The 13,988-nt window shown below is 38.5% G+C and overlaps 1 protein-coding gene across 1 annotated transcript; it reads left to right on the top strand.

Moving 5' to 3' along the window:
- Positions 1-3,184: 3,184 nt before the first annotated feature.
- Positions 3,185-13,362, top strand: eif3eb (eukaryotic translation initiation factor 3, subunit E, b; the record flags this gene model as incomplete). Its single annotated transcript, XM_083899979.1, has 13 exons — positions 3,185-3,274; positions 4,566-4,683; positions 4,931-5,048; positions 5,135-5,177; positions 5,947-6,051; positions 6,195-6,320; positions 6,625-6,749; positions 7,563-7,689; positions 7,776-7,877; positions 10,967-11,076; positions 11,308-11,410; positions 11,539-11,673; positions 12,993-13,362. 13 exons carry the CDS (start codon positions 3,185-3,187, stop codon positions 13,029-13,031), a joined length of 1,341 nt encoding a protein of 446 aa, XP_083756105.1. The 3' UTR covers positions 13,032-13,362.
- Between the last annotated feature and the right edge of the window lie 626 nt (positions 13,363-13,988).

The following is a 13,988-nucleotide window of genomic DNA, read 5'->3' as shown; positions in this document are numbered from 1 at the left end:
CCATTTTTAATATACAGTATATATATTCATGTCTTTGGCTTTACTTTGAATCATTGCTTCCATATATTTGTACTTTTTTTAAAACTGTTTTTAATTCCACCATGAAGTCATAATTAGTCTGTTTATGATCATTGTTTATGAACTCATGTACTGCAGTGCACATCCTCACAGTGCTGCTGCAGACTCTTGTCCTTCATGTCAAGACTGAAAAGTACAGTCGTTGTTATGTAAGCTTGTATGTCTTTTCAAATAAAAAAAAAAAGATTGCTTTGGGTTTTGACCTGCGTGACCTTAATCTTGAAGCAAATAGCAATGTTTGCCTTTTATTTCTATATTTTCTGTCCAGTTATTGACTTGTTACCTTCATACTCTTACCTTTTGCAGGCTTTTTGACTTCATACTAAATCACTGTATCTCTCCCATCAGCTTTTTAGCTGCCCCTGCATCGATGGAGTCATCTTTCTTTGGCTCCTTCAAATGATATGACTCACACAGAGCCAAGACAGGCAGCATATATAGACAGGATCTGGCTTTTACTGACCCCCCTGATCAGAGCTGGTTTGAGCTAGTAACTTCCCTGGCAGGATGACGAGGACTGTTTTTCCCTGCTCGCTGACTGATGATGATAAAGCTCCCTGCTGTGGTGGCAGCTGCTAACTGTCTGGTCAGTCTCCCCTGACCTTAAGGAGGTCAGGAAAAATAAGCAGAAACTCTTCCTCTGGTTCCTGTTGCAACTTTTGCCCGAATATGAGTCGCCGTTCTCTGCAAGAAAAACGCTGTTTCCTGGTGTATTTCTGTGTATTTGCGTGGTACTTTTGTACGCTATTGTCCAAAGTTAGAAATACTCTGCAGTGCACCTCGTTCTTGGCTGTTTGGAAGGATAATACTCTGAATCTGTACCTCAGCTTGAGCTCTCCAAAAACCAAATGCACATTCATGGAGCCAAAAGCACTTAGAGAAACACAGTGACATTCTGAGAGTTGGGTTGTTGTTTTTTTTAGCTTTCATTCTATAAAGCCACTGATTCTAAAAAAAAAAAGGAAATGTGATCAGAAAATAAAACCCTCATCTCCACTGGGTTGGCATGGATATGAAGAGCAATTTAGTAGTCTGTGAGTTACAAAACCCCACTGGTGTTAAGTTTATAACTTACATTTAAAGGTTTCTTATGTCTGTGTATGAAGCTGTAATGGTAAATTTGATTTCTCTGACTCAGAGCTAAAACTGCCCATCACCCATACCTGCTGAACACAGAATACCAGGTCCTTTGTGTATAGTGTATTGTATATTGTGTATTGTGTCGTTCAGCACCCGCAGGGAGTCGGCTCCCCGATGCCTACAGTGGACAAAGAGGTGTGAAAGCACCGTCTGAAAAGGTAGAGACGTTGTCTATTGGAGGAATGCAAAAGGGGAGTTGCTCAGGTATAAATGTGGAGGGCTCCCTTTGCTCGGGGTCTTTCTCCAGCAAGGATCACTCCTGTGAAGATTGACCTTTTCCTTGCAACGGCAGAAGTTCTCTATTTCATTCTTCACCAGCAGCAGAGACATTTCCACAACAAAGCTTACTGTATGTTCCTACCTTCAGTGGTTAGCTGGAGGCGACTGGATTTGTTTGAAGATGTTTCGACGCCCCTCAGACCTGAAGAAGCCTCTTGGATGAGAAGATTCAGAAGTCAGTGAAGTCCACTCGCCCACAGCTAACTACTGAAGACGAAGTCTGACCTGGATGACTGAGAACCTTCAGAGACCTGTATGATCCCACCACCCAAAAATAAAAACCAGAACACTGAAAGGAAGGAGCTTGTGGAAGAGGGAAGGAGAAGAAGACGAGAGTAAATAGAATAAAAACCCAAGACCTAATGGATGATTGAATCCAGACGGCGGTAATGCAACATTATGGATGGCACCTGCCATTAAACACCACGACTAACCAACTCCACATCAATTCCACATAGCTGCATCACTGCTCTCTCCTAATCTCCATCGTCTTTATAGTCTTGCAATTAGAGTGGCGGTTGTTAAAAACCGTACGCTTCCTCCCTTCAGTCACATATTTTCTTCCTTGAATGTGAACGAGTGTTTAAAGGCAGATGACATCCATAATGTTGCATTACTGCCTTCATCTGGATATTTTCCTATGACAAGCCGCTTTAACATTTAATCCCCAGGTTTGACTATCTGGAATCACCATTACAGATGTCTGTGATGTCATTTTGACTTGACAAAAGTACAGTTTCAGAGTAAGAAACTACATTTGCCATTCATTTGCAGTTATCTGTAATTCCAGGTTAAGATATCGACATCATTATGACGATCTGAAACATATCTAAAAAGGACAGTGATTGTGAAGGAGGATAATTATAGGTGCATTATGTAATAAATCTAAAGCAATTGGCCATAAAATCCTCCTAATATGTCACAGAGACTCAGGAATAATGTTCATATAACAAACTGAACTCACCAACAACAACAGTACAGCCAAAATATTTGCATTAAAAACAATGTTTTGCAGACTGCAAATCATGTTTATGTTTTGAAATCATGTTTTGGCCTGTGGCGCCACCTACCGCCATCTACCAATCATTGCAGTCAGTAGAGTCTCAGCTGCCGAACAACCACGGGTTGCCAGTTACGTCAGAAAACGAAACCTAAAAGATATCGGTATTTTGAATTTTTATGTAGTACCCGTTTTTGGCCACATTCTTACATATGGCACCTTTAAATTTAACTTGAACTTGTGACTATAGTCAATGATGGAATTGGAGAGATCTACAATTGAGTTACAGTTACAACATTTAATATTGCTAGTAAAACCTGAATTACAGATACCTGAAATGGTAGTTTTCACTTTGACCCCTGTCTTGCCATGTGTACCTACCTAACCCTAATGTATACAGACTGACCTTTGATGTTTAATTTGAACAAAGGCTTGAATAATCACTTTCTACAGGATGTACTGATTCTAGTTTTTATTTTTTATTTCTATAAAAACAATTTTTTTTATTATTGTAAACGGGGAAAAAAGAAAGGAGGAAACTGATTTGGCAGATCTGGGTGGTGTCAACGCTAACTATTATTTTTTTTATTGTAAACGGGGAAAAAAGAAAGGAGGAAACTGATCTGGCAGATCTGGGTGGTGTCAACGCTATGTTTGTCCATAAAGTTTTTTTTGAAGCCAGCCAAGATGGCGGACTACGATTTGACAACCAAAATAGCCCATTTTTTGGACCGGCATTTGGTTTTTCCTCTCTTGGAGTTCCTGTCAGTGAAAGAGGTACATTGACACTCGCACGCTAAAGTGCTAAAATATCACTTAGTTGACCATTCGTGGGTATTTATTCCGGAAAACACGGTTAATCTTCTCAATCGGCTAGCTGGGCTAAACTGTCACGTTACGTAGCACGTCTTCTATCTACTTAACTACGCGTTTTATATGTATTTTTTTTTCCTGTAACGGTCATTTTAGACGCAATACATTTCTCGCGTCAACACAAACCAGCGTTGTTGTGTTTTAAGAGCTCGGTTCACTTCGTTTTATCCTCGTTGCTGAGCGTGCTAACATGTAGCTTAGCGGCTACAATAAGCTTTGACGCATCAACGAGAACCAGCATATATATTGATATAATATTATGAAATAAGCAGCGTTTTGTATGGGTAAGCTAGCTTAAGTAACCTTAAGAATTAATATAAAGTACGTAATTTCAAACATACACATAGGGCCAACGTATTAGTCACAACTATTACTTGCTCTATAACATGTTTATCTATTTAGCTTATTCATTTCTTGTCAGTCGCTTATGAATGCGTCTGCTAAATGCTTAAATGTTTCATTAATTATCCAGTCACATAGCAGCAGTTCCATTAAAGCATATATTATGCAGTCATCGGCCACATTATTAGGTATACATATTATTTGCTTTAAGCACTTGAGTGGCCAACAGCAGAAAATCATCTCTGCTGCCACTTGATTGGGTACACTGTGCTATAGTTGGTTGTTTATATTAATTCAGAAAAAAAAATTTTTCTCGTGAATACCTACTTCTACAATGTAATATCATAGATAGAGATGTATATTGGACTTAATGCTGATATTTGATACTAGTATATTGGGTTTAGTGTTTCGGCCAATTGTCGATACCTATAACATGTCTTTCCCTGTACCCAACGTCAATGGTTATTTATTTGTTCATTTTGCAGGCCTAATCTGCCTACTAGGGGTAGGAATCGCAGGATACCTCATGATTCGATGTGATATGCGATACATGCTGCACGATACATGCTGCACGATACATGATCCACGATACCAATAATATCATGATACATCAACAATCATACAGCAATACATCACAATATGTGTCTAACTGAAGAAAACAAAACATCTGTGAAAAGTTAAAAGTGCAGGATTTCTTTATTTATTCACTCCATTAACATGGAGAACAAAGTGCATAAAGTCTATGTATTGAATGTGGATGGAGCATTGCTTAACATAGCTTTCCACCATTACCCCGCTGTAAACTCACTCTTCTTCGGCCAGATGATGACAGCTGTGTTTTATATTATAACAGATATACAATGAGAAGGAACTTCTTCAGGGGAAGCTGGACCTCCTCAGCGAAACAAACATGGTGGACTTCGCCATGGATGTCTACAGAAACCTGTACCCGGACAAGGAAATCCCACACTGTGAGTGGAAAATGAGCAGCAAATAAGCAGATTGTCTCTACAACCATGTACTTTGTTCAAACACATCAAACAGAAGGCAGATTTCTGGCATCAGCAAAAGAATAGTACATGTGTTGGTGTTTACTGTTGCTTCTGTACACACAAAAAACAGGACCTTGGAGGGTGACTAAAGTGCAGATTTTTTGTTTATTATGACATACTTACATGTTGTTGTTGTATAATGAACATGGAAATTGTTTTGTTGTAGCCTTGAGGGAGAAGAGGAGTACTGTGGTGGCCCAGCTGAAGCAGCTTCAGTCAGAGACAGAGCCCATTGTCAAGATGTTCGAGGACCCAGAGACCACAAGGCAGATGCAGTCCACCAGGTCAGATTAACAAACTGCCCTGTTTATGTCATATAATAATACACAATGCATAACAATCCTTGATTATTTGTGTTTGTCTTCATCAGAGACGGGAGGATGCTGTTTGACTATCTGTCAGAGAAACACAATGTAAGTTTTGAGATGATAATAATGTATTAACCTTAACACTGCTCCTCTTATTGTGTATGAAACTCCTCAGCATTTTACTCTCTCAAGGTGGGTAGCACAATGTGTATGTGTGTTTGTTTCCATAACAACCAGCTGCCACTGAGAGCCAGCGGGACTGCTATCCAAGTCTCAGAATGCTGAAACATTCAACAACTCCCACCAATATGACTGTCATTCACTTTGTTGCCAAAGAATTTTCTTCATATTATCCACTGATTAATTACATCTTATTTGTCATGACTTTGTACGTACACACTTTGTCTTTGTGTTGCTTAGAACATGAAAGATGTTGCATCATTCACCATGTCATACTGTCATCCTCACAGCATCACACATTAGCTTTCTTTGGGAGGAAATATAACAAAAACACTTCAGTCCAGGCCCTCTAGACCAGAGGTCTCAAACCTCACAGCCTGTGGGCCACTTGCGTATGTATATATTTTTTTATTTATTTGGAGAATTGTTTTGCATCAGAAGTACTTTTATTGTGAACTATATACCATTCCATAATCAAAACAAACACTTTTATTTTGAAATTGGTGATATAATTCATGACAGAATTGTAAATTCTTATCTCTCAGTGGCCTCCAGGTCATTTGAGTTTGAGACCCCTACTTTAGACTGATTATTGTCACGCACATATTTTGGATAAAACTGCCCATTCTGTGGTTATCAGTCATTTTTTGAAAGATATTTAATGTGTATTAATGAGTTTTTGTTATTTTTTTAGTTTCGTCAAGAATACCTGGACACATTGTACCGGTACGCCAAGTTTCAGTACGAGTGCGGTAACTACTCTGGGGCTGCGGAGTACCTCTACTTCTTCCGTGTCTTGGTAAGAATGAATACATCCTAACACAATGTTGTATCCAAGACCAATTTTTTTACTTTTTGCTCTTGTCTTTAGCAATGTTGTTTTTCCAAAACACAATTCACTCAGTGTTTTTCATGATAGTCTGTGTTTGTTGCCGCTCTCAGGTTCCCTCCACAGACAGAAACGCCCTGAGCTCTCTGTGGGGGAAACTGGCCTCCGAGATCCTGATGCAGAACTGGGAAGCAGCCATGGAGGACCTCACCCGACTGCGGGAGACAATTGACAACAATGTAAGAAAGTTTCCTGCTGTTTCTGTTAACTGTATTGAGGAACAATATGCTGCCTTTGTTTGTTTTTTTCCCTCAATAATCACAATGTGGAGCCACTCTCTACTTCTTCTAACCATTTCCTGGCATGCTGCACTAAGAGGTGTAATGCTGCCCTTCAATCACCTCCATAATCACACTTCAGAGCTCTTGAGCACAGATTGTTTACCCTCTGCACAGTTCAAAGTTTCTTCAGGACGCACTGTCTGACCATTTGTCTGCTTTTAAAGTCACCAACGTTTGCTATTTGTGCCCTTTCCCTTTTCAGTCTGTGAGCTCTCCACTCCAGTCGCTCCAGCAGAGGACGTGGCTCATCCACTGGTCCCTGTTTGTCTTCTTCAACCATCCCAAAGGCAGGGACAACATCATCGAGCTCTTCCTCTACCAGCCTCAGTGAGTGGATGTTTCACCTAATATGACTGCAGCTATTTCTATTTTTCATTACCAATCAATCTGTTTGTTATTTTTAGTTAATCAGTTGTTTTGGTATGAAATTAAGAAAATGCAATCAGCGTTTCCCTAAACTCAGCATGACGACATCCATAAAAAGATATTTTATTTTCTGTCAGAGGAGCAAAGAAACCAAGATATGTTCACATATGAGAAGCTAAAATCACAGAACTTTTTTTTTTTTAAAAGTTAAACAATCAAACCAATTAAGTGATTACAGAAATAACTGGGGAGTCATTTGGTAGATGATTAATAATTAAATTTATTTTTGCAGCCCTATTATCAAATTTAATGTAGCGTCTGATTAGATTAGACTTTATTGATCCCACGCTGTGGAAACTCACTTGTTACACCAGCAACGTAGTCAGAGGTGAACAAAGCAGTAATGAATATGATATAAAATAAGAAGTAGAATAAGCAATACAATATATTAAATATTCAACTTATTTACATACATATCATATTCACTTTTTGATTGAGGCAGTAAATAAAACTACAAATGATCTTGAGCTTCTGCTGAATTCTTTATATTGGTCAAGAACAAATGGGATAGAGAGCATAGGTGGTCAACTATAATCTTCTTTACCTGAATATTTTTTGAATTTAATTCTCTGCATTTCTCAGCACAGCTAAAAACAAATGTTTGTATTTAATTGCTTTGTTTTTCTCTTGGGACCAAGAAGCCTGATGATACTATGGTCTGTTGGGATGGCAACTGGCGTCTGCACCACTGAGAGCTTGCATTGTATTTTCCAGGTACCTGAATGCCATCCAGACTATGTGCCCACACATCCTGCGATACCTCACAACCGCAGTCATCACCAACAAAGATGTGCGGAAGCGGCGACAAGTGCTGAAGGACTTGGTGAAAGTCATTCAACAAGTACGCTCGATTAATTCTTATCTCAAGAGCCTCAAGGATTTAGTCAGTCAGCCCCGTGAATAATGGCTTCTTTCTCACTCACGCAGGAGTCGTACACGTACAAAGACCCGATCACAGAATTTGTGGAATGCCTCTACGTGAACTTTGACTTTGACAGCGCCCAGAAGAAGCTCAGGGAGTGTGAGTCGGTAAGAACTTGTTCCCTGTCTGTCACAGGCCTTAATGACGCCACACAAGTTAGCAGGAAGATGAAGCTTGCTTTTTACCCATGATGATTGCTCACATCAGAACGTTGCAGCCATTCAGCTTCATCAATGCCTGGCTCTTACTGATATTCACTTTAATTTTCAAAGCAGAAGAGTTGTCAGGTTTTGATGCGCGCTTACCTTCTCTCTTTAGAAATCGCTGACGGCAGTTTTGTAGTTGTGCTTGGGGACCACTTTGCACGTTCTCTCATCAGTTGGCTTTTTACCTCGCTTGTTCAAATTGTGCAGCGTTTTGTGAAGCCCTCAGTTCTCCTGTTAGCGACAGACTGAGAGCGCAGTAGTGGAAGAATAAGAGAAATTCATAAAGTCACTCTGTTGTCATGGTTTCTGCTGGTTATTTTTTTCCTCTAGAGATCAACCTATTTGAATTACTGCCTATAAGTGTCTAAACATCACATGATGGTTTTTTTTGCAGTTTTAAACCCTCGACCAATCACTGATGCTAATATTTAACACGATATTAAAACATGCTTGGACTTGTAAACACATTGGGATATTTTTAGATTTTTTTGTGACTCTGTTTACACCACAGCAGAGCACTGAGCAATTGGATTTCTTTCACTCTGTGGAGAAGTAATGGTGCCACATCTTCTTTTTAAATTGCCAGACACTAATATATTCATGCGTTTAAGCTCTTCTGGAGATTTAATGTGGCCAAACACCCTGTCTGAGGTGTCTGTGATGGCTGTGTCTTAAAAACACAGGTAGATACTTCACAGCTTAATCTCCAGCAAAGCACTCTGACGGGCTCTGCTGTGGTTTATGTCGGATGTTTTGCTCCATATTTTTTTCGTATATCGAGTTTGACAACATTGATGAGTGTGATGTAAATGCAATGCAAATTATATCAAAATCATATTCTAAAGGCTGAAAACAACATATTTCTTTTTCACAGATCTGCACAAATATCACACAGTAATCTCACGTCATGTGCAACAACATTTAATAAAGACATGTATATATTCAATAACTTGTTTTATGGCTTAGGCCTTGTGTTAATGGATGGAGATGGATATACAGTAATCAGTGTCTCCATCCACTTGTAATAATTTCCTCTGGGATTTTCCCATGAAAGTTGTCTATTCAGCAGTTAATGGGGTCGTGAAGTGGGGTCTTCATATTTTGGATCTAGTTAAAGCTATTTTTGTCGTTCCTTGGGAACAAGTTTGACCCAAATTTGACCCGAGTTAGAAGCTGTATTTGTGGAGTAAAAATCCAACAAATAGAAAGGCGTTTGTTTTGTTCCACCCCTTCTTTTGTAGTTTGTTGAACTGTGGCCTAACCTTTATCATCCTTACTGTTATCACGTGATGCTGATCTATTTTTAATCTTTTAATTTTTTTGTGTGGGTCTGTGCAATTTAGACAACTTGTAGTTCCGCCTCATCTCTTTCAGTTTGCGCTTTATTGTGACCTAACCTTAACCATAACAGTTATCACAGTGATACTGACTGATAACTGTTTTTACTTTTATTTTGCTGAGTTCTCTTTTGGTTCTGTGTGATATTTTGGGTAGCTCAAAGTCCCGCCTCCTACTTATAGTTCCGCCCATTTGTCCCTCCACCCTTTCACTTGCAGTCGAATGCTATTGGAAAAACTACGGGCCAGTTTGTTTATTTTCTTGATTATGAGAATAATCATTTGGTCCATAAAATGCCAGAAAATATTGATCAGTGTTTCTCAAACCTGAAAATCATGGTTCAGTTATAATGATATTTATGATGAGGATTAATTTAGTAGTTGATTTAATTGAGTAATTGTTTTGGCCTTACTTGCATATTATACTTAAAGAGTGTTTGCAACTTTTGCCTTCCGGATATTTCTTCTCTCCTCTCTAACTAAATTAGCTCCATCAAACTCTCACCCACACCAGTAGAAACTGCTTTATGTGCTTTAAAAAAAAACATACTCGACTGATCTTTGTCACCGAGGGAAATATCAGAGCCTCGGGTGAACTGTGATGACATGCAGTGATCTGCTCTTTCAAGCTTTGAGTGTGTCATCTCTTCCTCCTCTTCCTCATCCTCCAGATCATTGTTTTCTACCAAAGGAGCAACACATGATGATGATGATGATGATGATAAAACCCTCTAACCACAAGAGGATAATACACACTAGATATATGATTTTGTGCTTCTTATAACAACGTGCTTTTAATGAGGAAAACCAGATTTTTATGGCAGGATTTGCAGTGTTTTGTTTTGGGGAATTAACATTTTGAAATAATAAAAACTAGGAAGCTAACACAGCAGGCTGCCCTGAAGAAGTGCTTTTAGAAATAGATCCACACATAGATGTGCTTTTCTCCTTTGACACTGAAGTGTCCACACCGACAAGTTCAGTTAAGCCCGAGGTCTTTGCCGTTAAGCCTCTTCCCTCTTTATGATTTCTTTGTTATATGGAGCAAAGAAACCATGAAATATTCACATTTAAGAAGCAGAAAAATCTGACAAAACTTGTTTTCATTCTTTAAAAAAACACTCAAACTGATTTGTTGTGATTTTCAAAATAGTTAATAATTGTGTACCTCTTAGTGCACACCATTTCTTTGATCTAGGGCTGCCAACTGTAATCTCTAGACTATTCACAAGAGAAGCTATTTTTTGTCCAAATGTTCAACAGTGTTCTTTCCCCAAACACTGAAATAATGATGGAATGATGAATGAGCAGACTTGTTTTGTCGACAAACAGCAGCCAATTTATCCTGTTATTCATTAGTCATATTGGGGGATCTTCATGCCTCACTAGTAATCTATTAATAATCAATAATAAACCATTGCAGCCTGGGTTTTATCGCATTATTACAAATGCATTCCATCGTTCACTATTTCAGTGTTTTGTCATGTACATTTTCCAGAGGACAGTGTCAATGGAAACACTCGACCTGCTAACTCTGGAAATACTTTTCTTTGTCTGCTTTTTTCTATTCATTAAAGCTCTGCCTGCCTGCGTCTGTGAATATTTGCTGTATATACAGTACATACTTTAAGCAGAGGCCTGTTCTTCCTTCAGGTTCTTGTAAACGACTTCTTTCTGGTCGCTTGCCTTGAGGATTTCATCGAGAACGCCCGTCTCTTCATCTTTGAGACCTTTTGTCGGATTCATCAGTGCATCAGCATCAAGTACGTCGTCTCTTTTAAAAGACTCACAGACTGTCAGGAACAATCTTTAAACCTCTTTATGTTTGACGAAGACTTGACGGTTTGTGACTGACTTGTTTTACCTCTATGCGCTCTATTTTTAGACTTTGTTCATGTCATTTTTATTTTCAAATGAAGTAAACAAACTGTTGAAAAAGGGATTCTGCTGAAGCCTTCACACCCCTCCCCTTCTCTGTTGCTCTTTCCTCTCAGCATGCTGGCTGACAAGCTCAACATGACGCCCGAGGAGGCAGAGAGGTGGATCGTCAACCTCATCCGTAACGCCCGACTCGACGCCAAGATCGACTCCAAACTGGTGAGGCCCAGCCGTTCACGGGTCCACGCTCCACAAAATGCTCACTAATCCGTCACAGGAAGAACAAATTCTATGTCCATTCTTTTCCCATATTATATATTCTATATGTTTTTCATTTTGTTTCCCAGGGTCATGTGGTGATGGGAAACAACGCGGTGTCGCCGTACCAGCAGGTTATCGAGAAGACCAAGAGTCTGTCCTTCCGCAGCCAGATGTTGGCGATGAATATCGAGAAGAAGTTGGCGCACAGCAACAGGAACGAGGTAAACTCGCTTCTCTGCGTTAGCGCCAACGTGCCAAAGTGAACTTTACAGACCGAGATTGTATTTGCCACAGAGAGAAGTCGTGTGTGTCAGTAAAAGAGAATTAGGTTGACTGAGCCAAGTCTGTCAGGATCAGGATCATGAACCATGTACAAATATTGGACGTAGTTTGTTGCCTGAGGACAACCTGGAATTAAGGATATATTGAATAGTCACTAGGTGGCAACTCCGTTGATTGGTCGTGTGAATGGAAGTCGGTGGGTAAACTAGTCTTTCTTGAATTATAACACGTTTCACAACATTTTCCATTGCTAGTTTCAGCTCTTCTTCAAATAACACATGAGTTTGGAAGCTGATATTGTCTAACAAGACCACAATAGGAGTTTGTTTTAAACCTCTAAGACTCCGTTCAATTCTATATCGTCTATAGTCAGGATCTGATGATGCTCAGAATACTCAGTTGGGTTTGCACCATTTCTTTGGGGTTGTATTCTGGTTTTAGTCAGGTTCATTCAACAAGATACTCTGAAAGAAAGAAAAAAACATTTCTACTGTCCATGCTGGCTACATCCTGTTGGCTCGTTGTTTGCATGGTCACGCCTGAACCAGAGACGAAAGCTGCTGTTTACATTTGGGGCTGTGCAAAGTTTAGTAACGCTAGCCAGTCTAAGGATGTAGGATGTGACCGTCTGTGTTTGCCTCAGGTTCAAACACACACAAAAAACAGAATTCCAGTTCAGTTTGTGTCAGTTTCAGATATAATAAATCAATCCATTCTGATCTGTAGTTCAGAAATCCTGTTTTTGTCATTATTAAGCATCTCGTCTTGAGATGCATCCGGGGTTTGACTGATCACCAGTTCAAGGCCTGAATAGTTTACATTTCTGGATTGTTTATTCTGACTTTTATTTGACAATTTCGACAATATAACGATTATTCAATGAATCGATTTAAATGTGAATATTATCTGATTTCTTTGCTCTGTTTGACAAAGAAATCATTAAAACTGAATAAGTTTGGTTTGTGACCAAAAGGAGACATTTGAGAACATCATAATTTCCAGGTTTGAGAAACACTGATCTACATTTTTCAAGATTTTGTGACATTTTAGTCTTGTATTTAAAGTTGCACAGAATTCTATCTAACTTTTCTCCATTTTTGCTGTTGTTGTTCATCTGTTTTTGTTCAGTTCTGTTATCACTGACAGATTTAAAAACATTTTACTTTGGATTAAAAATAAATAAATGTAGAAATCTTATTTTTTCTTGTTAACCATTTGTCCTAACATGTCTTTTCTTCTCTTACTGTTTTTTCCTCAGACTCCAAACTGGGCTGCTCAGGACACCAGCCTCTACTAAAATGAAGACGATCATCATCCAGAGGAGAAAGACGATAAAGCACCTTTTTATTGTTGTATTATTATTATTATTATTTAATCCACTCTTATCTTGTTACTGACATTTCAACTCCTGCAACAGAAAACAAACACATTCTTAACTTATTATCATTTATTACACATTATTATCCACATCTAAACCTACTTCCTTATCTGAAATTGGTTTGGTTAATATTATTATTATATTAAACATGTATTTGCCTCTTATCCAGACAAAGTGATGTGATTGTTCCTTCTTTCTTGACCTCTAGAGGGCGACATTTGATCACATTTATATTTTACTACCAGTTATGTTCAATATAATGTCACCTATTTCTCTGTTCTTTACTTGTTTTTTCTTGAAGTGTTGGGTTTTTTTTCCCCTCAAGTATTATTATTATTTTGCAAAGCCACTTTACAGCAGCAAATATTCATGTTTAAAAAGCTTAAACCATGAATATTTATACCATAAAACATTAATGTAATGACATAAATAAATGTTGGTTAATTTAAAGGGCCAGTGTGTTATATTTAGGAGAGTTTGCAGAAAATACAACCCTCAATTATGTTTGTAGAATCACTTTAAAATCAAAGTTGTTTGCTTTTTGTAGCCTGAGGATAAACCTTTTATGTACTATTGCTTAGGGCCTTGTTTTACAGAGATTACCATATTCATGGTCAAATATTGGAACAATTGATTTGTCAGTTTGAGTGTTATTTATAAGTAATCAAAGCGTGTTTTCCAGCTTCCTAAACATGAATATTTACTGGTTTTCTTTGCTTCATGGAACAAAAGAAATTATTTAAACTGAATAATCTTTGTTTGGAGACAAAACAAGACTTTTGAAAACCATCATGGACCAATCGATACGTGGATTGAAACAGATTTATGAATTAAGTGCTTCATTCTAACATGACAATGTGACCTCATTCCCTAGTG

This window comes from Microchirus variegatus, assembly GCF_963457635.1.
Source record: "Microchirus variegatus genome assembly, chromosome: 13".
Taxonomy (NCBI): Eukaryota; Metazoa; Chordata; class Actinopteri; order Pleuronectiformes; family Soleidae; genus Microchirus; species Microchirus variegatus.
Note: the sequence above shows the minus strand (reverse complement) of the source record. Positions and strands in the feature narration are given on the sequence as shown.